The 22,877-nt window shown below is 37.0% G+C and overlaps 1 protein-coding gene across 3 annotated transcripts in view; it reads left to right on the forward strand.

The window, feature by feature from the left end:
• Window positions 1-17,169, forward strand: part of SPINK5 (serine peptidase inhibitor Kazal type 5) — a 76,688-nt gene extending 59,519 nt beyond the window's left edge. For 2 of the 3 annotated variants that reach the window (XM_057540822.1, XM_057540824.1), the window contains 6 exons: window positions 322-394; window positions 1,279-1,406; window positions 2,251-2,350; window positions 8,282-8,412; window positions 11,262-11,352; window positions 16,772-17,169. In XM_057540822.1, the coding sequence (XP_057396805.1) occupies window positions 322-394; window positions 1,279-1,406; window positions 2,251-2,350; window positions 8,282-8,412; window positions 11,262-11,352; window positions 16,772-16,780 (532 nt within the window). In that variant the 3' untranslated portion in view covers window positions 16,781-17,169. The remainder of the gene's footprint in view (window positions 1-321; window positions 395-1,278; window positions 1,407-2,250; window positions 2,351-8,281; window positions 8,413-11,261; window positions 11,353-16,771) is intronic. The other variant, XM_057540823.1, reaches the window with a different exon arrangement.
• Window positions 17,170-22,877: the final 5,708 nt, after the last annotated feature.

A 22,877-nucleotide genomic window follows, 5' to 3' on the forward strand; every position in this document is an offset into this window, starting at 1 on the left:
AAAAGGGAAATGAAGCAACTCTCTCTATGAGAGTCATAAATACATCCTATTAAGGAAGAAAAGTAATGGCCTTTTAGATTTATATCATTCTGGATGATGGTATAGTAACTGGATTTATGAAAGTTGATAGCATTGTCACAAATGTATTATGAAAATTCCAACGATCAGACCTCATTAGTTAAAAAACTATCTTAGATATTTTTTAGATATGAGAAAACAGTGTTAGATATTCTAATGTTTAGAATTGGAGAAATACTTGGTTAAAAAATTCAATAATAACTCTGGAAAAACTACCCTATCCTTTTTTTTTTAATTCTGCAGTGAGCAAGAAGCTAGTGAAAGAGAAAAGAATAAAGAAGAAAAATCAAGTGTCAAGCCCTCAAATGATGTAAAGGTTATTTCTTAAAAAAACACAAAAATAACTATTTTCATCTTCATCCTCAGATTCTTCTCCACTTTTTGGATAATAAAGTTGCTAATCTTCTGCTTCAAAGAAAATTGATTTTTATCAATATTGTCACTTTGGGTTATAAGATTTATCTTCTGGCTTTGAGGTTTAATGTTTTTCTCAATTTTATAGAGAACTCTCCTGCAGTATGTATCAATTATTGCTTTAGTCTCTCCTGTTTGGGAGAAATGTGGATTGAAAGATAGTGGGTAAAATTCTTTACCACCTCATCCGCATGCTTATGTCTGACACTTTAAATGTGAAATGAGGCTTCATGTCGCTTGTTGACATTGACTTTAACAATTCAGGTCAAATAAACTAGTCTCAAAGTCTCCCCTTTAGTGTCTCTCCTTGTTGTCTTTTCCCTGTTTTCTCCAGATGGTTTTCTGAGCAACAGTGAATCAACAGCATGTATGCATGATGCTGCCTTTTCTATTTGCTTTTCAAGATCACAAAGAAGACATCTTCAATCAGTCCTTTAACAGTGATAATCACATTTGTAGAGTTAGATTCCTGTGGGATTGTCCTTTGGTCAAAAGTATATCTCATGTGGAAAATGGGGGAAAGGAAGGGTTGATGGAAAGGGCAAGGGAGACGAGGAGGTCTATCAAGTGTTGTTTTGTGTTTCCTTACATTTCTAGGACCAGTGCAGAGAGGTTCGGAGGATGGAAAGTTTAGACAGTCTGGGCGTATCTTGGCCTCCATTACCGGGATAAGTGTAGTGAGTCTGAGACTAGAGCCAAGAGAGGACTTCCTAAAACCAAGTTTGAGAAAACCACCAATCCAAGAAGGGAAAAAACCATGCCCACTTCCCCTTTCTCATTTTCTAGGATGAGTGCTGTAACTTTCGGGAGTATGTGAGGAATGACGAGCTCATGCGTACTCGAGAGAATGACCCTGTGCGTGGTACTGATGGAAAGTTATATAAAAGCAAGTGCTGCATGTGCAGAATTACCTTGTGAGTAAGAGGATCCTGTGACCCCCTTCAGCTAGTGGGGGAACTGCATTTTTAGAGACTGTTGATTAAATACATTTGTGCTCATGAATCCATGTGGACCTTAAACCAAGTCTTTAGATGCAAGGCTCTTAAGTTGAGAACACCTGGTACAGGAGAAAGAACACCTGGATTTGAAGACAGGAAATTCCAACATAAGTTCTAACCATGATATTTACTAGCTGTGTAGCTTAAAAAATGTTTTTCAACGCTCAGGATCCTAGTTACAAGAAATTATTCCAAATATTTATTCTACAACTAGATCAGACTCAACAGAGAAGTCTTAAACACACACACACACACACACACACACACAGATTTTTGTACCTCAAAATATATTAATTCAGACTCTCCAAGGCTAAGGAATTTGTTTTTTAGAAAGGGTCTCTAGGTTATTCTGATGAACAACCATCTTTGGGGACCAATGGACATGATAGATGATGATAATGATGGTGATGATGATGGTTGTGAAAAAACACTATGAACACAATAATAATAATATTTATTTTTTTTAGCTCCTCATAGTATGTTCCTTGAGGTAGGAATTACCAATACTATCCTCTTTTTATGTTCTAAGAAATCTAGGTTCAAGGAATTTAAACAACTTAACCAAGGTCACACATCTATTAAGCAATGGGAGCGTTAAGCCAGCTCCCAGCTGTATACTTTTCTTAACATGTCATCCTGGTCACTCTCTCATTCAATGTTCTGCGGTTCCATCATATTTTATTAGAAATGTTTAACTTCCCACTGGAAGTTATAGGAGCTAGTCTTTTGGATGTAAATTTAAAATACTTTTCTTCTCTAGTCAAAAAGAAGCTTTGGAAAGGACAAGAATTCGAGAAAAGCCATCCCACGTTAGATCTTCTGAAGAGGAAGACAGCCCAGATTCCTCCATTTCTTCTCTGGTAAGAATTACTATTTCTAAAAAGTTACTTATTAACTTAATTTGCTTATTCTGGGGGGGGGGCTGTTGACATTTGCCCTCTATAAACCTCATTCCATGTAAAGGTCTAGGAAGGACTGATTCAGTACAGCCTCAAGTACTTTCAAGGATTAAATAGAGTTCATGCTTAGTAAAGAGTTCTGAGATTACTCACCGGTGCATTATGCTGTGCTCTTTGAGATTATTAGCCCTGCTCCAAGCGAATTTAATACATTTTTGAAATTTTAAAAAGTGGGTGTATAATGAATGTGACTTCTGGCACATGCAGTCAGATAAGCAGTTAGGAGCCTCAATTCTTTAATTTCAGCAAACCAGAAAGGCTCTTCACCCAACTTCCTCCCACTCCCCCTCCAAACCAAGTCCTTTTCCCAATAGCCTGGAATGCTATGCTGAACTTATTTATACTTATTATATACTTATGTAAATATAAATATGTAATTTTATACTTATTATATTTACATTGAGCCTAATGGGATTGCTTTTTTAGAGCTTTGCCAAGGTCAGGAGTAGAAAGAAGTAAAGAAGATATGAGAGCATGAAGTATATTCATTCACAAAGTGCAATCTTGAATTGGGTCCTAGAAGGGAGACTTTAGCACCTAATCTGATGACCCAAAAAAGAAGAAAGAAAGGTATCAAACATGAATTTTATCTAATTATTTTCCCAAATCAAGTAGAATAATAGACGAGTTACACTAGTGAAATACATACTAATTACATATTTCTAGTAAATTAGGCACTGTACTAGGGATCCCTAAGCATGGAGAAGAGCTATTCACAAAATCTGCTATTTTGCCCCCAGCTTTATTGAGCTATAGTTGACATATAACATTATGTAAATTTGTGTACAACACATTGATTTGATAGACTTACAGACTGTAAAATGATTACCATTATAGTGTTAGCTAACACCTCCATCACCTCACATAATTACCATTCCTTTTTTGTGGTGAGAATATTTAAGATCTACTCACCAACTTTGAGTATATAACACAGTATTATTAGCTATAATCACCATACCATATATTAGAGCCCGAGAACTTATCTTTTAACTAAAAGCTTGTACCCTTTGACCAATGTCTCCCATTTTCTCCAGTACCATCCCCTGGTTAATGACCCTTCTATTCTCTGTTTCTATGAGTTCAGCTTTTTTAGATTCCACACATAAGTGATGTCATACAGTATTTGACTTTCTTTGTCTGACTTATTTAACTTAGCCTAGTGCCCTCAGGATTCATCCAAGTTGTCACTAATGGAAGGATTTCCTTTTCTCATGACTGAATAATATTCCATTGTCTCTGTGTGTGTGTGTGTGTGTGTGTGTGTGTGTGTGTGTGTATCTTGGCTATTGTGAATAATAAAATCTGTTTTTTTTCATATTTTTATTGGAGTACAGTTGATTTACAATGTTGTATTAGTTTCAGGTATGTGGCAAAGTGAATGAGTTATACATATACATATATCCACTCTTGGTTTTTAGATTCTTTTCCTATATAGGCCATTACAGAGTAGTGAGTAGAGTTCCCTGTGTTATACAGCAGGTTCTTATTAGTTATCTATTTTATATATAGTAGTGTGTATATGTCAATCCCAATCTCCCAATTTATCCCTCCCAAAATGTGTTATTTTTAAAAAAACAAACATTTTACTGAAGTATAATAGTCATATAGAAAAAGTGTATATATCATAAGTGTACAGCTATTACTAAGTGATCACATCTGTGATATTAACACCAGATCAAGAAATAAGATATCACCAGCAGACCAGAAACCCGATCATGCTTCTTCCTGAATAACCTGGTTTTGAGCTGAGCTTTCTCTTGGGGAAGAGAACAACATTCATTATTCATTGTCATTTATTTAGCTATCATTTATGCATTCTACAAATAATTATTAAGCACCTACTATTTTCCAAACATTACTGTGCATATGAGAACAACAGCCATAAACTAAACAGATAGAACTCTCTACACTTATGGAGTTTATACTGGAAGAACACAGATCATAGATGATGTGAATAAATAAAATGTGATAGCAAGGGGGAAATAAAGTAGAAAAATGCTATAGTAAATGCTGGGATACAATTTCAAGTAGCTTGTACAGGAAAGAGCTCTCTGAGAAGGTGACATTTGCACCTCCTAAAGGGATTAATTCCATACATGTAAGTGAGGGGAGAACATTCCAAGAAGAGGAACAGCAAAGCCTTGAGGCAGGGATCACAGTACAGCAAGGAGCCCAGTACAGCTGACACAGAGTGACCACAGAGACAGTCATAAAGGAGGAAGTCATTAAAGTAACAGGAGGCCATCTTATGTAGGATTTTGTAGACCTTTTTTTTTTTTTTTGTAGACCATTTTAAAGGCGTTAGTTATTATTCTGAATGAAGGTTTTGAAAAGAGCAGTGACGTGATGTGATTTATGTTTTAAAAGAATGACTCTGCCTGCTGAATTGAAAATACACTGCAGGAGGACAAGAGCAAAATGTAGACAGCTAGTTAGCCACAGCAGTAATCCACAGAGGCTGGTTTATACCAAGGTGGTAGTGGTGGAGGTCATGAGAGGTGGATGAATCCTAGGTCTATTTTGGAGGTGGAGAATTTGTTCAGAGTTGATGTGCTATGTAAGAAAAGAGAAGCATAATTCTGTCCTTGTTGCTTCTTTTAATCCTTTATTCTAGTAGTTCAACCTTGGGGCGGCAGATACCTGAAAAATACTAAGGATATACCTGGGTCAGTCCTACCTTTACCAGTGATTCTTAGAAGGTGCTTGTCTAAACTCTCCCTGAATTATCTCTATTGATATGGAACTCACCACAGTCTAAAACAGTCCCTTTAGATGTTTGAATTATTTAACAAAACGAATTAGAAAATACTTCTTTATACCTCTGAAATAATTATCAACAGACAGACTACTATTAAATTTTCTATTTCTTCTCAGAAAGTGGTTTTCAAGGAATTTGTTAATTCGGCCTAAGTGGTCAAATTTATTGGCATACAGTTATTAATAACATTTCCACGTTATCCTTTTAATATCTATATTTATATAGTGTACCACTTTTTTATTTTTAATATTGCTAATGCGTGTTTCTTGCATTTTTGTCAATTTTGTAAATAGTTTATCAATTTATTAATCTTTTCACACAACCGATGTTTGGCTTTGTTCTGTTTTCTATTTCATAAATTTCTTTTCTTTATTATTTGTTTTCTTCTATTTCCTTTGAGCTTAATTTGCTTATTATTTGCTAGTCTCTTGAAATGGAGGTTTATTGATTTTAAAAGGTTTTCTATTTATGTATTTACTTAAAACTTTCCTTCAAATCACTGCGTTAGCTACTGAGTTTTGATATTTTGTATTTTCATTATCATTCAGTTCAAAACACTTCTACATTCCATTATGATTACTTTAGAGTCATGAGTTCTTTAGAAGTGTGTTGCTTAATTTCTAAATACTGAGGAATTTTATAGCTATCATTTATTACTATAATTATTCCACTGTGATCCTAAAACTTACATTTTATGACTTCAATTTTGAAATTTATCAACACTGGCTTAATGACCCAGAATGTGGTCTATTTTGGCAACAATTTCATGTCCACTTGAAAGGACTGTATAGCCTGCAGCTGTCAGATATAGAGGTCTATAACTATCATTTAGGTCAAGCTGGTTAATTTTGTTTTTCAAATATTATATGTTGATATTTTTTGTCTGTGGTATCAATTATAAAAAGAAGTATGTTAATATTTCCATTTATGTTTGCAAATTTGCCAATTTCTCCCTTCAGTCAGTCAATTTTTGCCTCAGATATTTTGAAACTATACTTTAGGTACATAAATGTTTGGGATTGTTAATTACTGAATTTATTATTTTATAATTAGAAATTCTCTTCTTTATCTCTGCTATTACTTCTTGTCCTAAATTCTACTTTGTGGGATATTAATATAGATATACCACCTTTTATATGACGAGTGTTTGCATGTATATATTTTCCATCCTTTTACTTGTAACCTACTGGTTGAAATATAAAGATATAGTTAAAGAATCATTAGAGAAATGCAAATCAAAACTACAATGAGGTATCACCTCACACTGATCAGAATGGCCATCATAAAAAAATCTACAAATAATAAATGCTGGAGAGGGTGTGGAGAAAAGGGAACCCTCTTGCACTGCTGGTGGGAATGTAAATTGATACAGCCACTATGGAGAACAGTATGGAGGTTCCTTAAAAAACTAAAAATAGAACTATCATACGACCCAGCAATCCCACTACTGGGCATATACCCCGAGAAAACCATAATTCAGAAAGAGTCATGTACCACAGTGTTCATTGCAGCTCTATTTACAACAGCCAGGACATGGAAGCAACCTAAGCATCCATTGCCAGATGAATGGATAAAGAAGATGTAGCACATATATACAATGGAATATTACTCAGCCATAAAAAGAAATTGAGTTATTTGTAGTGAGGTGGATGGACCTAGAGACTGTCATACAGAGTGAAGTAAGTCAGAAAGAGAAAAACAATTATCGTATGCTAACATATATATATATATGGAATCTTAAAAAAAAAAGGTTCTGAAGAACCTAGGGGCAGAACAGGAATAAAGACGCAGATGTAGAGAATGGACTTGAGGACACGGGGAGGGGGAAGAGTAAGCTGGGGTGAAGTGAGAGAGTGACATGGGCATATACACACTACCAAATGTAAAATAGATAGCTAGTGGGAAGCAGCCACATAGCACAGGGAGATCAGCTCCATGCTTTGTGTCCACCTAGAGGGGTGGGATAGGGAGGGTGGGAGGGAGACGCAGAGGGAGGAGAAATGGGGATGTATGTATATGTATAGCTGATTCACTTTGTTATACAGCAGAAACTAACACACCATTGTAAAGCAATTATACTCCAATAAAGATGTTAAAAAAAAGTTATTATAAAAAAAAAAGATATAGTTAAAGTATACTTATTGTAAATATTATAAGTTGAGTCATTTTGTTTCTCCAGTCTGATAATCTCTGTTCTTTAACTGAAGTACTTGGTCCTATTAATATTAATGTAATTATTGACACCACTGAATTTAAGTCTTTCATAATCCTATTTTTAAAATTTCTGTGTTTTTTTCCCTTTGGTCCTACTTTAAGATTAATAAAGTTGTTGTTGTTATTATTATCATCATCATCATTATTAAACTCACACTTCCAAAAGACTGCCAAGAACAAATAATGTTCCTTCTTCTACATGAAAAATCTATGTATTTTTTACCTTGGGAAACATACTGACAACTAACATATACTGAGCACTTAGTGTGTGCCAAACACCGTATTATGTATGCATATAAATGCATTATCTGATTTGATTCCCTAAAACAACAATATGAGGCAAGAGCTATTATTCTTCATGTTTTTCAGATGAGAAACTAAGGCTCAGAGAAGTCAGATAAATCACTCCTCTAGTTAGTGGCAGAGCTGGGACTCAAAAACCCATGTGGTTACCTAGCATTTACCTCTGAGTCTCTCCTTTCTAGATTGTATATAACCAGTGTCTTCATTTAAGAAAAAAAAAAAAGGGATATTATTTCTTGCATGGTAGTTTTTTTCCTATGGGCATACCTCAGTTTATCTGTGCCCAGTATCATGTAGGATTTCTGCTTTCTTATTGCTTTGTTTTTCCTTGTATCTTGGTTTAGCTACTAATCTTCCCTAGTAAAAAGAAGCCAAATCCAGGAGGTTAAGTCTACCTAACAATGGTGTGAAACGAATATGTGGGTTTGTATAACCTATGTTACAGTTCCTTTACTAACCATTTATTCATACATGATTGAGGAAATCAAGAGGTTTTCCCCAAGTTCATATCTCTTGAGTGCCATTGAGCAAATGTGCTTTATGTTTTGCTTGTTCAGAACTCTGAGATGTGCAGACCGTACCGAGTATTACCCAGGATGGGTTACCTTTGTCCAAAGAATTTACAGCCTGTCTGTGGTGATGATGGCCAGACATACAACAATCCTTGCAGGCTCTGTCACGAAAATCTGTAAGTATACAAGTCCAATGAGCCCACCTTCCAGTGTAGAGGCTCTTGATGACAGTGTTGACCCACAGCAGTGTACTGATATGAATGTGAGGTGTGTTGCAACCAATTTACTAATCACAGCAGTTAAAATTCAAATGTTGTGAATGATCTTATTCATGCATAAAATACAGAGGATTTAAGGTTATCCCTTTAATAAAACTTCATATAGTTTACTGAGTGGAAGAGAAAGGAAAAAGTGGTGGGGTTACAATAATTAGAGAAAATCTAAGCCCATGTGCACTCATGGGGGCGTGAACATCATCTACCCTTCGTGTAAAGAGAAAAAAGTTGAAAATCATTGCGATACAGAGTCAGCCCAGCCTCTAATCTCTAATGGCCTTATGACTACCTGATAGTCGCAGATTTCCCATCCTCTCCAAGTCTTCTTGGAGCAGGAAGTGCTATCATGCAGAAGAAAGCACACTGGAGCAAACGGCAGACCTATTCTCAATTTATTATAATCTATCTGTGGGCATATTATCTCATCATTCTGAGATTCACTTTCTTCCCTGGAAAACTTGAGATAGTTCTCTGGGCCAGCTGACTTCACAGGATTATTGAGAAGAATTGCGATTTTTATTTTAGTTAAATACAAGGAATTTGTTTTAATACTTTAATTATTGGTTGTAGATTTGTTGCTTTTCTGCTCGAATGCTGTTTGCTCTCACCTCCATTCACATTCTTCACCTGTTCCCAGCCTTCATTTGACCAGCTTTAAATAAGGGCATGGTGGCAAATCTTGACTTTTCTACCCCACGCCACCTCAGACTTAACATTGCAGTCCATATATGTTCATTCTCTCCTTCTTAGAACACTATAAGCAAGGCCCAGAATGTGAGGATGGGACTGATATCCTGCTTTTCAATCCCAGGAAAATATCTGAATTTACATTTATTTCCTTTTAAATCAACTAACTCACAAAAGCAAGAGCCATTCTGCAGTTCATATACATAGACTAAAATCTGAATATGAGTGCTTTATGTGTTATATCTGTAAGTAAGTCACTTTCATATTCACAGTTTCACTGAATCCTCACTGCTCACTACAGAGTGGTATCATCTTCATTGCACAGAAGGTTAATCTGAGGCTCAGAGAGTCCAGGTAATTTGTTTAAAATGACAAAGCTAGGAAGTAGATCAGACTGGATTTTAATCTTGTTGATTTGGGTCTAAACACAGTTTTCTTTTCTCTCCACTACACTACTGTTATATCCAAGGCCAAATCCAGGAGGTTAAATCTACCTCCTTAGTGTGTACAACACCTCTCAGAGTTCCTTAAACATTTGGGGATCAAAGATTCCTTTGATAGGGCTTCCCTGGTGGCGCAGTGGTTGAGAATCTGCCTGCCAATGCAGGGCACACGGGTTCGAGTCCTGGTCTGGGAAGATCCCACATGCCACGGAGCAACTGGGCCCGTGAGCCACAATTGCTGAGCCTGCGCGTCTGGAGCCTGTGCTCCGCAACAAGAGAGGCCGCGATGGTGAGAGGCCCGCGCACCGCGATGAGGAGTGGCCCCCACTTGCCGCAACTGGAGAGGGCCCTCGCACAGAGGCGGAGACCCAACACAGCCATAAATAAAATAAATAAATAAAATTTGAAAAAAGAAAATGCTCCCTATTAAAAAAAAAAAAAGATTCCTTTGATAATATAGAGAAAGTTACCTCTTTCCACAAAGGAAAAGAAAATGATGAAACATTAAAAATTTGTATGCATAATATCTGTGGGCACATAAATCTCTTGAGGTCTATCCATGGATCTTACAGAGTTTTAATAATTAAGGAATCTTAATTCTTAAATGTCTTAAATGTTTAAGGAATGAGTACAACCATTCATGAATCTGTTGCTATATATGTCTTATTTTCACCCCAGAAACCCTTCAACTTCTCTTTTGTGTAAATGTCAGGCCCTAAATTATCCATCCAGTGCTCTACAAGCATTCCATTAACTGTATAAACCCACAGTAAGTTTACTCAAGGGAGCTTCAGAAATGACAGAAATGCCCATAATAAAAATATTGATAAAGGATACCTCAAGATGGATTGTTTAGCTAAAGAACTGGGAGTATACATTAGGAAGAGAAGGTTCAGGCTATCCCAGGCAAGATGGAACATTATTGGTTTCCATGGTCTTAGAGGAAGTTATAGGGAAGCAATTTCAACTTGCACAATGTTCAAAGACAAAATGAACTGTCCTGACAGACGGTGAGTTTCCTATCATCAAAGCAAACAAGTAGATGTTTGCTATATAATATTTCTTATGAGAAAGGCATTAAAATTCATCTTTTAAGATTCTTTCCAACTACTGATATAAAATTCACACTCTATGATCATATATTGTTATATTTTATAACATACATATAGAATTTATATATATTTATATAAAATACATTTTACAAAATATATTCTATTTTATAATCCCCAAGTCACATTATAGGTATCCAATAAAGTCAAACTTCTCTCTGGGATCCAGTTTTCCCAGCTATAAAATAATGGCTTTTGCTCTAGATGATCTCCAAGTTTATTTCCGACATTCAACAATTCCATGACTGTATAGTGTACAGGAGAATGAAATGTGATGAAATAGATCCAGGCCTGGAGCACAAATCTGGGGCTAAATCAGAAGAGAGAGAATAAACCTGAATGATGCCTACTGGAAAACAGTTGAATGCAGATCCCGGCCCCTACCCCTAATTTCAGTTCTGGTTTGATGCCCAAATGTCACTCACATTGATCCCTGGTTGTGTTTTGTCTTTTTTTTTTTTCATTATAACTTTGAGTTTTCCCATCTTTGAAACTTCCTCTTCTGTTTTAGAATACGCCAAACTAATACACGCATACGCAGTGAAGGAAGGTGTGAGGAGAAGAGCAACCCAGAAACAACAGCTCTCAGAGTGCCAGCATCTGTAAGTACACCGGCCTTCGTGATGACAGTGTTAGAACCAGGGGGTTCTGCTTCTGTTCTCTTGAACTGAGTGATCGACATTTCTCTGGCCAGGGAAATGATACTAGGTCAGATAACCCCAGAATTGGTCACATCTTCATTGTGAAGATAATTAAGTAATTACTGAAATATGTGGGAATAAAAATATAGTAGTTAATATTTTTAAATGTTTACAGTTTACTGGGATCATTGACAGACTGTTTATGAGCAATGTGCATAATGTAACACTTCTGCAGAGTTGGTTTTATTTTCTGTGATCTGCAATACAAAGATGAGACAGAGACCAAGCGTGGTCAGATACTGACAGAAGTGGGCTTAAACCTTATATCCTTGTATCAATACTTTGCATTAAACTGTTTCCCAACATGAAAAGTTGCCTTTTTCATTTAAATCCCTACAAGGATGTTATGACACACATTACAGTAATTTCACCTTATCTGAGGTTTTGCTTTCCATGGTTCTAGTTACCCAAGGTCCAAAAATAATACTAAATGGAAAATTCCAAAAATAAACAATTCACAAGTTTTAAATTGTGTGCTGTTCTGAGTAGCATGATGAAATCCTGCACCGTCCTGCTCCATCTCACCCAGGAGGTAAATCTTCCCTTTTTCCAGCATATCCCACCTCTTAGTCACTTACTAGCCATCTAGGTTATCAGATCAACTGTCATGACATCACAGTCTTTTGTTCAAATAACCCTTATTTGAATGAATAATGCCCCCAGAGTGCAAGAGTAGTGACACTGACAATTCGTATATGCCAAAGAAAAGCCAAAAAGTTCTTCTTCTATGTGCAAAGTGAAAGTTCTCACCTTAATAAGGGGAAAAAAAACCATTGTGTGCTGAGGCGCTCAGATCTTTGGTAAGAATGAATCTTCTATCCACGAAATTGTGAAGAAGAAAAAAGAAATTTATGTTAGTTTTGCTGCTCCACCTCAAACTGCAAAAGTTACAGCCACGTTGTGTGATAAGTGCTTAGTTAAGATGGAAAAGGCATGAGATTGGTGGGTGGAAGACATGAATAGAAAATGTGTTCTGACTGGCAGCAAGGTGCTGGGCCAGAAAGCATCAAGCCTCTACCAAGACTTCAGCAAGGGATCCCCTGAAATTAGTGACACCAAGGCATTTACTGCAAGTAAAGTATGGTTACACAGATTCAGGAATAGATTTGGACTGAAAAATATAAAAATTACTGGAGTGGCTGCGTCTGCCAGTGAAGAAGCTGCTGCCACATTTCTGACAGAGTTGAAAAGGTTGATTAAAGAGAAAGGATGTCATACAAAACAAGTCTTCAATTACAATGAGGCTCCTCTGAAAGAAGATACCCAATAGAACCTGCATTCGTAAAAGTGCAAAGGAGGCACCAAGGCATAAAACATGGAAAGACAGATTAACTCTGGTACATACCACAGGGCATATGATTAAGCCAGGCATAGTGTACAGAGTGAAGAACCCACTTGCTCTCAAAAACAAAAATTATCTGCCTGTGTTCTGATACCATAATCAGAAAGCATGGGTGATAGCCATCTTGTTTATGGAATGATACCACCAATGCTTCATCCCGGAAGTGAAAAAATACTTGGAAGAGGAAGCCTTGGAATTTAAAGTCCTACTAATAATAGACAATGCACCTGGCCATCCTGAATCTATTTGCTCTGAAAATGAAAATTTCAAGGTTGTATTTTTGCTTCTATATATAACCTCATGACTTCAGCCCCTTGACCAGGGCATCATTCAGTTTGTCAAGGTCACATACACCTGCCTGGTATTTGATTACATTTGATCAGCAATTGATGCAGATCCTAATCTGAACAAAAAGCACTGCTGGAAATCATTCACTATTGCTGACACAATAACATTCCTCAAAGCTGCAATGGATAAATTAGAACTAGAAACTGTAAGTGCCTGCTGGAAAAATTTATGAAGTCATGAATGATTTTAAAGGCTTCCTGGGGATCAATGGAGAAGTTAGGAAAATCATTCACAGGGCAAGACAAGTTGATGGAAAAGGATATTCTGACATGCTTGATGAAGTGGAAGAACATATTGAAGGCCACTGAGAAGTGTTAAAGACCGAGGAATTGGAAGAACTTATTGAGTCATCTACAGAGGGAGAGGAAGATGAAGAAATTGAAGCAGAACCAGCAATGTGAACATTACCAAAATTTGCCAAAGTGTTTCAAATTGCACAGATATTAAAGGATAAAATTATGGAATACGATCCTTGGATGGAACACAGCATTAAAGTCACCCATATGATCACCTTTGCAGCAACACTTTGATGAGTTAGAAAAAAAGAGCGACAACTTCCGATTACAATGTCCTTCCAAAAGTTTTTGGCAAAAAAACCCTTAAGCTATCAAAGATTCCCAACCATTGACGTTATCTGCTCCTGTCATCCAGCCATCCACATCATCATAGTTTGATGGATTACCTGAAGCAGATGATCCTCCTTCTGACCTATTCAGAAGGTCAATGGTAGCCTAATGCTATGTCACAATACCTATATCATTCACCTCAATCTCATCACACAGGCATTGTATTATCTCATATCACCACAAGAAGAAGGGGTGAGTACAGTGCAATAAGATATTTTGAGAGAGAGAGAGAGAGAGAGAGAGAGAAGGACCACATTCACATAACTTTATAATTGTTCTATTTTATTATTATTGTTAATCTCTTACTGTGCCTAATTTATAAATTAAACTTTATCAGAGGTATGTATGTATAGGAAAAAAAACATAGTATATATGGGGTTTGGTGCTATCTATGGTTTCAGGCATCCACTGGGGATCTTGGAACATATATCCTGAGGGTAAGGAGGACTACTGTATTGAGTTTAACATTCTCCCTGGTGATGGCATTTGAGGAATCTCTTCCTCAGGCAAGATGATATGTGACCTGGGGAAAAAACTAGGAATTTTCAAATAAGAGAAAATATTTTGTTACCAGATAAATATGGGTTCAGAGTTTTTGATGTTTTTCATATGCGAGACCTTTGGCAAATCACATAAATAAGTAAACCAAAGCTCTCACTGAGTTATTGAAAATATTTAATAAATACTTCTAAGCATTTGGCCCAGTGTTTAAAAAGCAATGGCATTTATTATTATTATCAGGCCTAGGAGTCTAAAGTATGAATGTAGAGAAACAGACCCTGGCACAATGCTTATTTTTTTTAAATAATTTTAATAAATTTATATTTGGTATTAAAATATACTTATCTTTAATAAAACAAACAATATTTTAATAAGTTAAGATTTAATAGCTAGTTATTATTCACAACTGTTTTTACTCTATTGCACTGCCACAGAAAGCTTTGGCAATAATGGAATTAAAAACAATTCCGCCAGACTTGAGGATCTTAAGCAATACTAGATGAGACCATATTCAAAAGAACTCAGCAAGCCTTGATATGGGAAAGTGGAAAAACAAGAGCTATAAGCTAGGTGTTTCTGGTTTCACACTGGCAGCTGGAACACAGGGTAGGAGGCAGGGTACTGGAATGAAGTCAGGAGACCTTCACTGTTTTCTCATGTGGGTTAAAAAAGTCATTTATCTACTCTGGGCATTACACATATATAAAGAGAGGTTTTAAACTTTTGCTCTAGTCCCTATGTTGTGTTGGCTATCTTCTTATCTTATTAGATATAAACTGTTAGTGGTTTGCTTCTCATTTTATTGCCAGAATATAGTGTCTCCCCATCTTACAAACACACCTGGTCACATACATCTCAAACAGGGAGGTAAAAATAATCTTTATGCAAGTCTTATAGACCACACCTTAGACCATGCCTTGCTGTAATCTCATGTAGACAACATGATGAAAACTACTTTATGAGGAATTTGCCATAGAATAATACTAATAAGATGTATTTATTCAAATAATGAAGCATCTTGCCAGAGCTAAGAACAAAAGGTTTTGCAAGTTCCTTCCTTTCATTTTGGGGTGTTTTTTTTCCCGCTAAAGTTATATAACAGGCATTATTAATGACAGGAATTATTTATGGTTTTATCTGATGGAACAAATCATTAGAGCAAGAGGTGTCCTAGGCATGAGTTCAGTTCCTGCTGTATGATTCAATTATGTGATATTGGATACCCCAAGGTGATATGGGTGGGTCATGGCCCAGCACTGCTCTGATAACCATTATGGGTGTAAATCCTGGAGGCTGGAAACTATTGCCTAAACCTTGTTCCTCTGTAGAAGATTCCCTAAGAGAGTCTGGAATCCCAAGAATGAATAAAAGGCCTGGCACAACTTCCAGTCACAACTTTCCTGGAAAAATAGACTGAAAATCCTACTTTTACTTACTATTCTGAGAGGTACTTTTCATTATACAGTAACTACTAAGATTTATGTAACTCTTTAGAGTTTTATCTGCTCTTTCCTTCTGCATCCTCACAGTAAATCTGTATTTAGGGCAGGGGTCATTATCTTTCCCACTTTACAGAAAATCAGCCTGGGAGAAATCCTGCAATTTACCAAAGTTAATCAGTATTTGTTCGGGGTCCACTGTAGCCCTGACTTCATTTCTTGTGCTCTGCCACCATCCTTTAGTTGTCAGGAGATTCTGAAAACCAACGGCTCTAGAAAAGGTATTATCTCAATTAAATAAAGATTAGCTACACTGGAAGGAAATGCCTATGTTAAGAAAAATACCAGTACTATTTTCTGAGATGAATAAATGACTATTCTCAATTCCATGACAAAGATTTTCAAGGATTCAACAAGACCATAGCTTGCCAACTCAAATCAAAGGAAGCCTGATGGGGTTAATGTGAGAACTAAAATGGAGGTTTGAGTTTGGAATAATAATGCTGCTAGTGTTCCAGGTAGTACCAGCAGACAAGATGCAGTTACCTTTTTAAAAAATTTAAACGTTGATTTAATGTTTTAAATGTTGATTTCAAGAATATACAACTACATGGATGAGTCAGGCAGGAAGACAGCTGATTAAAATCTCATGGCCTAAAACAAACTATAATAGTAAAGCATTAATTATTAGAGGAATTAGACTTAAGTCCTGACCAAATGTGACATCTTGGCAAGTCAGTGAACTTCTCTGAAGCTTAGTTTATTCCTTTGTGAAAAGATGTGAATGACACCTTCCTTTTTTCATTACCATGAGGGTCTCGTGTAATCAAGAGCAGAGTTCATTTTTGTATCTACCTCAACAGGGAGTATATACTAGATACTCAATAAATACTCACTGAATCAACTGAATAAAATGTGAAAGTGATTTGAAATTGTGCATTCTTAGCAGAATGCAGGAATCTATGGATTTCTTTGACTATGTTATTACCATCATAAATGTATAGCCTGCATTTCTACAATGTCTTTGAGTTTCTAACATCTAACCTACCCATCTTCTCTTGTAGGTCAAATGATGAAAGAGTTGGTGAAAGCCATGAGGGAAAATGTGTATCCCAATTCTGAATCGCCTACCTTCACCATCTGTATATACAAAGAATTCTTCAGAGCTCATCTTATTTACTATAGAAAACAATACAGAACTGTTGGGGGAATGGACTCACTGACTTTCAGTCTTTTCCATCTCTTTCCTCCTAGATTCTGTGATCTGAGGGCACAGAGACATCTTCATCCAGTCTGTGCTATGGAAACCTCCTGATCACAATGCTGTCTGTCCAACTGCTTGTTCAATAAAAGTAAACCCCGCAGAAAGCCATTTCTGGGATTTCTTTGTCACTGCCTGGATAATAGGAACTTGTTTTTGCAGAAGCTGAATGAACTCTACCTTTTTGTTTTTCTAAGCCTATCGGTGGACGGAGAATGCTTTCTTCAAATTCAAGTTGCTGCCACGATTGGGAAGGAATGTCTAGAAGAGAGGTGGGGATGTAGGGGTCCCCAGGCAGCCAACAGCTATATAAAGCCAAACCAGCTATGAATCAATAATTCATAATTTCCTATTATCAGGGCCTTGGACCCATACATAGTCTGGGGGAAGACCAAGGCAACAAGAGTTACCAAGGTGCGCAAGTCTGAGCAGCTCTGTCTGATAGAAATATAATACTAGTTACATATGTAATTTCAAATTTTCTAGTAGCTACAAAAGAAATGGGTAAAATTAATTTTAGTAATATGTTTTATTTAGCCCAATATATCAAAACTATTATCATTTCAAAATATAAAAGATATATAACATTATAATAATATAAACTTTTTCTTTTTTTTTTTTACAAAGTCTTTGATATTGGTATGTATTTTATACTTACAGCACATCGCAATTTGGACCAGCCCCATGTCAAGTGCTCAAGAGCTACATGTATTATAGCTAGAGGCTACTAAACTAGACAAAGACCTAATACACATCAGAAATCCACCAGAGAATATAAGCACTACATAGCGGTGGGATGGAACACGTGTAAGCTCCTGCCTCAATGCTGAAACACTCTCATGCTCAGGACCTTGCTACCAGTGTCCTGTGACAGTATCTAGTTACATTGTTCACTTGCAGATTCCAGGCTAATGCTGAACACACTGTAGATGGAGGAAGCTGTGGGGAATCCACCATGCTTCTAGTTGTTCTCAGCTCTAGAACTGTGCCGGGAATGGCAGGCCTACTTGGATTTGGGAAGTTAATTTTGTATTTATTCCTCTGCCCTTTTTCTTTTAGATAAGTTGCCACTAGGCCCATTATAGTAGGATTTTATGATCTTTGTCCTCTTTAACTGAGTGAAGATAAATCATTCCCTATGATGTTTTTTTTTTCTTTTTATGTTATCTTTAAGAAAAAAGAAAGAAGACTTGTAAATCATTTTTCAAGCAGGAAAACACAGAGCCATTTCAGAAAAAAAAAAAAAAAGTGAGAAAACAATGTTGCTATTTTCTTTGGTAATTCCAGGACATACAGAATGGGTTTACAGATACTATAACATCTGAGATTGTATCTCCTTCCTGGTTATTTCTAGGAAATCCAGAAACACCATTTTCCTGGCCAAGACATATGATTTTTGAGAAGTAGTCACTTTATGTCATTTTGAATATTTTATTGAGTTAACAACAACAAACCCCCTGTACTGCCTTCATCATTATTATTTTGATTATGATTATCAGGTAATATGCACAAAAGACTACGTTCTCTCACACTCAAGACTTAAGCAACCCTTGATAATAATTCTGAGCACCAGGGAGAAAGTGTGGCTCAGGGATATGGTGAGGTGAAGGACAGGGTGGTCTCGAACAGGATGAGACACAAGAATGGAGAAAATTCCAGGGACCCAGTCAAAGTCAAGGGTGAAGTGGGGGTACAGAGGTCAGGGATGAAATGAGAACCAAGGAAAATAAAGCAGGGAATGGACTGAGGCTCAGGGATCAGGGTTAAGAGTGTGAATGTGTTGAACACATTACTTGGGATTAAAAAAAAAACAACTGAAAGTTGTTTATTTTGGAGACACAATCTGGAGGCAAATATAAAATGTCATCTGTGTCAAAATGGTCACAACAAAATAGCTGTATTAACTATCAAGTAAACTGATTTTTGAGTTGCTTCCCGAGTTATATCTTGACATCCAAATGGGAGGTCAATGAAAACCAGACCCATCTTACTGATGTTTCACAAACCAGCCCTAAAATTCTAAACCGGGAAGTGACAAATGATCCTGAGATGGACCTAAAGAAGGCCAGACTATTTCTATCACCTCTTCCTGGTCACTACCACAGACTTATGCATTTCTCTATAACTATACTTCAGATTCCATTTTCAGAATGTGGGTTTTCATAGAAGTACCACTGTCAAACTCCTTATTTTTTCATGTAAGGAACTCACCTGAAGTCTCCCCCTCTCTCTCAAGGCTTCAGAAGCAAGTACAGAGAGCACCTGTATAGGCTACAGATCAGAAAACTTTTTCACTAAAGAGCCAGATAGACTTTGCGGGATACACAACCTCTGTCACAACCACTCAATGCTGCTGTTGTGTTAATATAATGAATTTACATTATGTAAATTCATATGCATAGCTATGTTCCAATAAAACTGTATTTATAAAAATAAGTGGTGGGCCAAGTTTGACCTGTAGGCTGTAACTCAGTTATGGTTAAGAATCTGTCTCTTTAGCTACATGTAAATCAATGAAATTAGAACACTCCCTCACACCATACACAAAAATAAACTCACAAAGACATGACACCATAAAACTCCTAGAGGAGAACATAGGCAAAACATTTTCTGACATAAATCGTAGAAATATTTTCTTAGATTAGGCTTCCAAGGAAAAGAAATAAAATTTTAAAAAACCAAACGAGACCTAATCAAACTTAAAAGCTTTTGCACAGCAAAGGAAATCATCGACAAAACAAAAAGACAACCTACAGACTGGGAGAAAATATTTGCAAACGATGCAACCGAGAAGGGATTAACTTCCAAAACATACAAACACCTCATACAACTCAATATCAAAAAAAACTCAATCAAAAAATGGGCAAAGGGAGAGGAACCAAGATGGCGGAGTAGAAGGACGTGCTCTCACCCCCTCTTGCGAGAACACCAGAATCACAGCTAGCTGCTGGACAATCATCGACAGGAAGACACTGGAACTCACCAAAAAATGATACCCCACATCCAAAGACAAAGGAGAAGCCACAATGAGATGGTAGGAGGGGCACAATCAGAGTAAAATCAAATCCCATAACTGGTGGGTGGGTGACTGACAGACTGGCAAACACGTATACCACAGAAGTCCACCCACTGGAGTGAAGGTTCTGAGCCCCACGTCAGGCTTCCCAACATGGGGGTCCAGCAACGGGAGGAGGAATTCATAGAGAATCAACTTTGAAGCCTAGTGGAAATTGATTGCAGGACTTCGACAGGACAGGGGGAAAAAGAGACCCCACTCTTGGAGGGCGCACACAAAATAGTGTGCACATTGGGACCCAGGGAAAGGAGCAATGACCCCAGGGGACACTGAACCAGACCTACCTGCTAGTGTTGGAGGGTCTCCTGCACAGGCGGGGGGTGGCTCTGTTTCACCGTGGGGACAAGGACACTGGCAGCAGAAGTTCTGGGAAGTGCTCCTTGGCGTGAGCCCTCCCAGAGTCTGTCATTAGCCCCACTAAACAGCCCAGGTAGGCTCCAGTGTTGGGTTGCCTCAGGCAAAACAACCAACAGGGAGGGAACCCAGCCCCACCCATCAACAGTCAAGTGGATTAAAGTTTTACTGAGCTCTGACCACCACAGCAACAGTCAGCTCTACCCACCACCAGAGCCTCCCATCAAGCATCTTAGATAGCCTCAACCACAAGAGGGCAGACAGCAGAAGCAAGAAAAACTATAATCCTGCAGCCTGTGGAACAAAAACCACATTCACAGAAAGATAAACAAGATGAAAAGGCAGAGGGCTATATACCAGATGAAGGAACAAGATAAAACCCCAGAAAAACAACTAAATGAAGTGTAGATAGCAACCTTCCAGAAAAAGAATTCAGAATAATGATAGTGAAGGTAATCCAGGACCTCGGAATAAGAATGGAGGCAAAGATCGAGAAGATGCAAGAAATGTTTAACAAAGACTTAGAAGAATTAAAGAACAAACAAACAGAGATGAACAATACAATAACTGAAATGAAAACTACACTAGAAGGAATCAATAGCAGAATAACTGAGGCAGAAGAACGGATAAGTGACCTGGAAGACAGAATGGTGGAATTCACTGCTGCGGAACAGACTAAAGAAAAAAGAATGAAAAGAAATGAAGACAGCCTAAGAGACCTCTGGGACAACATTAAATGCAACAACATTCGCATTATAGGGGTCCCAGAAGGAGAAGAGAGAGAGAAAGGCCCAGAGAAAATATTTGAAGAGATTATAGTCGAAAATTTCCCTAACATGGGAAAGGAAATAGCCACCCAAGTCCAGGAAGCGCAGCGAGTCCCATACAGGATAAATCCAAGGAGAAACACGCCAAGACACATAGTAATCAAATTGGCAAATATTAAAGACAAAGAAAAATTATTGAAAGCAGCAAGGGAAAAACGACAAATAACATACAAGGGAACTCCCATAAGGTTAACAGCTGATTTCTCAGCAGAAACTCTACAAGCCAGAAGGGAGTGGCATGATATATTTAAAGTGATGAAAGGGAAGAAACTACAACCAATATTACTCTACACAGCAAGGATCTCATTTAGATTTGATGGAGAAATCAAAAGCTTTACAGACAAGCAAAAGCTAAGAGAATTCAGCACCACCAAACCAGCTCTACAACAAATGCTAAAGGAACTTCTCTAAGTGGGAAACACACGAGAAGAAAAGGACCTACAAAAACAAACCCAAAACAATTAAGAAAATGGTCATAGGAACATACATATCAATAACCACCTTAAACGTGAATGGATTAAATGCTCCAACCAAAAGACACAGGCTTGCTGAATGGATACAAAAACAAGACCCATATATATGCTGTCTACAAGAGACCCACTTCAGACCTAGGGACACATATAGACTGAAAGTGAGGGGATGGAAAAAGATATTCTAGGCAAATGGAAATCAAAAGAAAGCTGGAGTAGCTATACTCATATCAGATAAAATAGACTTTAAAATAAAGAATGTTACAAGAGACAAGGAAGGACACTACATAATGATCAAGGGATCAATCCAAGAAGAAGATATAACAATTATAAATATATATGCACCCAACATAGGAGCCCCACAATACATAAGGCAACTGCTAACAGCCATAAAAGAAGAAATCGACAGTAACACAAAAATAGTGGGGGACTTTAACACCTCACTTACACCAGCGGACAGATCATCCAAAATGAAAATAAATAAGGAAACAGAAGCTTTAAATGACACAATAGACCAGATAGATTTAATTGATATTTATAGGACATTCCATCCAAAAACATCAGATTACACTTCTCAAGTGCGCACGGAACATTCTCCAGGATAGATCACATCTTGGGTCACAAATCAAGCCTCAGTAAATTTAAGAAAATTGAAATCATATCAAGCATCTTTTCTGACCACAACGCTATGAGATTAGAAATTAATTACAGGGAAAAAAACGTAAAAAACACAAACACATGGAGGCTAAACAATACGTTACTAAGTAACCAAGAGATCACTGAAGACATCAAAGAGGAAATCAAAAAATACCTAGAGACAAATGACAATGAAAACACGACGATCCAAAACCTATGGGATGCAGCAAAAGCAGTTCTAAGAGGGAAATTTATAGCTATACAAGCCTACCTAAAGAAACAAGAAAAATCTCAAGTAAACAATCTAACCTCACACCTAAAGGAATTAGAGAAAGAAGAACAAACAAAACCCAAAGTTAGCAGAAGGAAAGAAATCATAAGGATCAGAGCAGAAATAAATGAAATAAAAACAAAGAAAACAATAGCAAACATCAATAAAACTAAAAGCTGGTTCTTTGAGAAGATAAACAAAATTGATAATCCATTAGACAGATTCATCAAGAAAAAGAGGGAGAGGACTCACATCAATAAAATTAGAAATGAAAA

Source organism: Balaenoptera acutorostrata, chromosome 2 (genome assembly GCF_949987535.1).
Source record: "Balaenoptera acutorostrata chromosome 2, mBalAcu1.1, whole genome shotgun sequence".
Taxonomy (NCBI): domain Eukaryota; kingdom Metazoa; phylum Chordata; class Mammalia; order Artiodactyla; family Balaenopteridae; genus Balaenoptera; species Balaenoptera acutorostrata.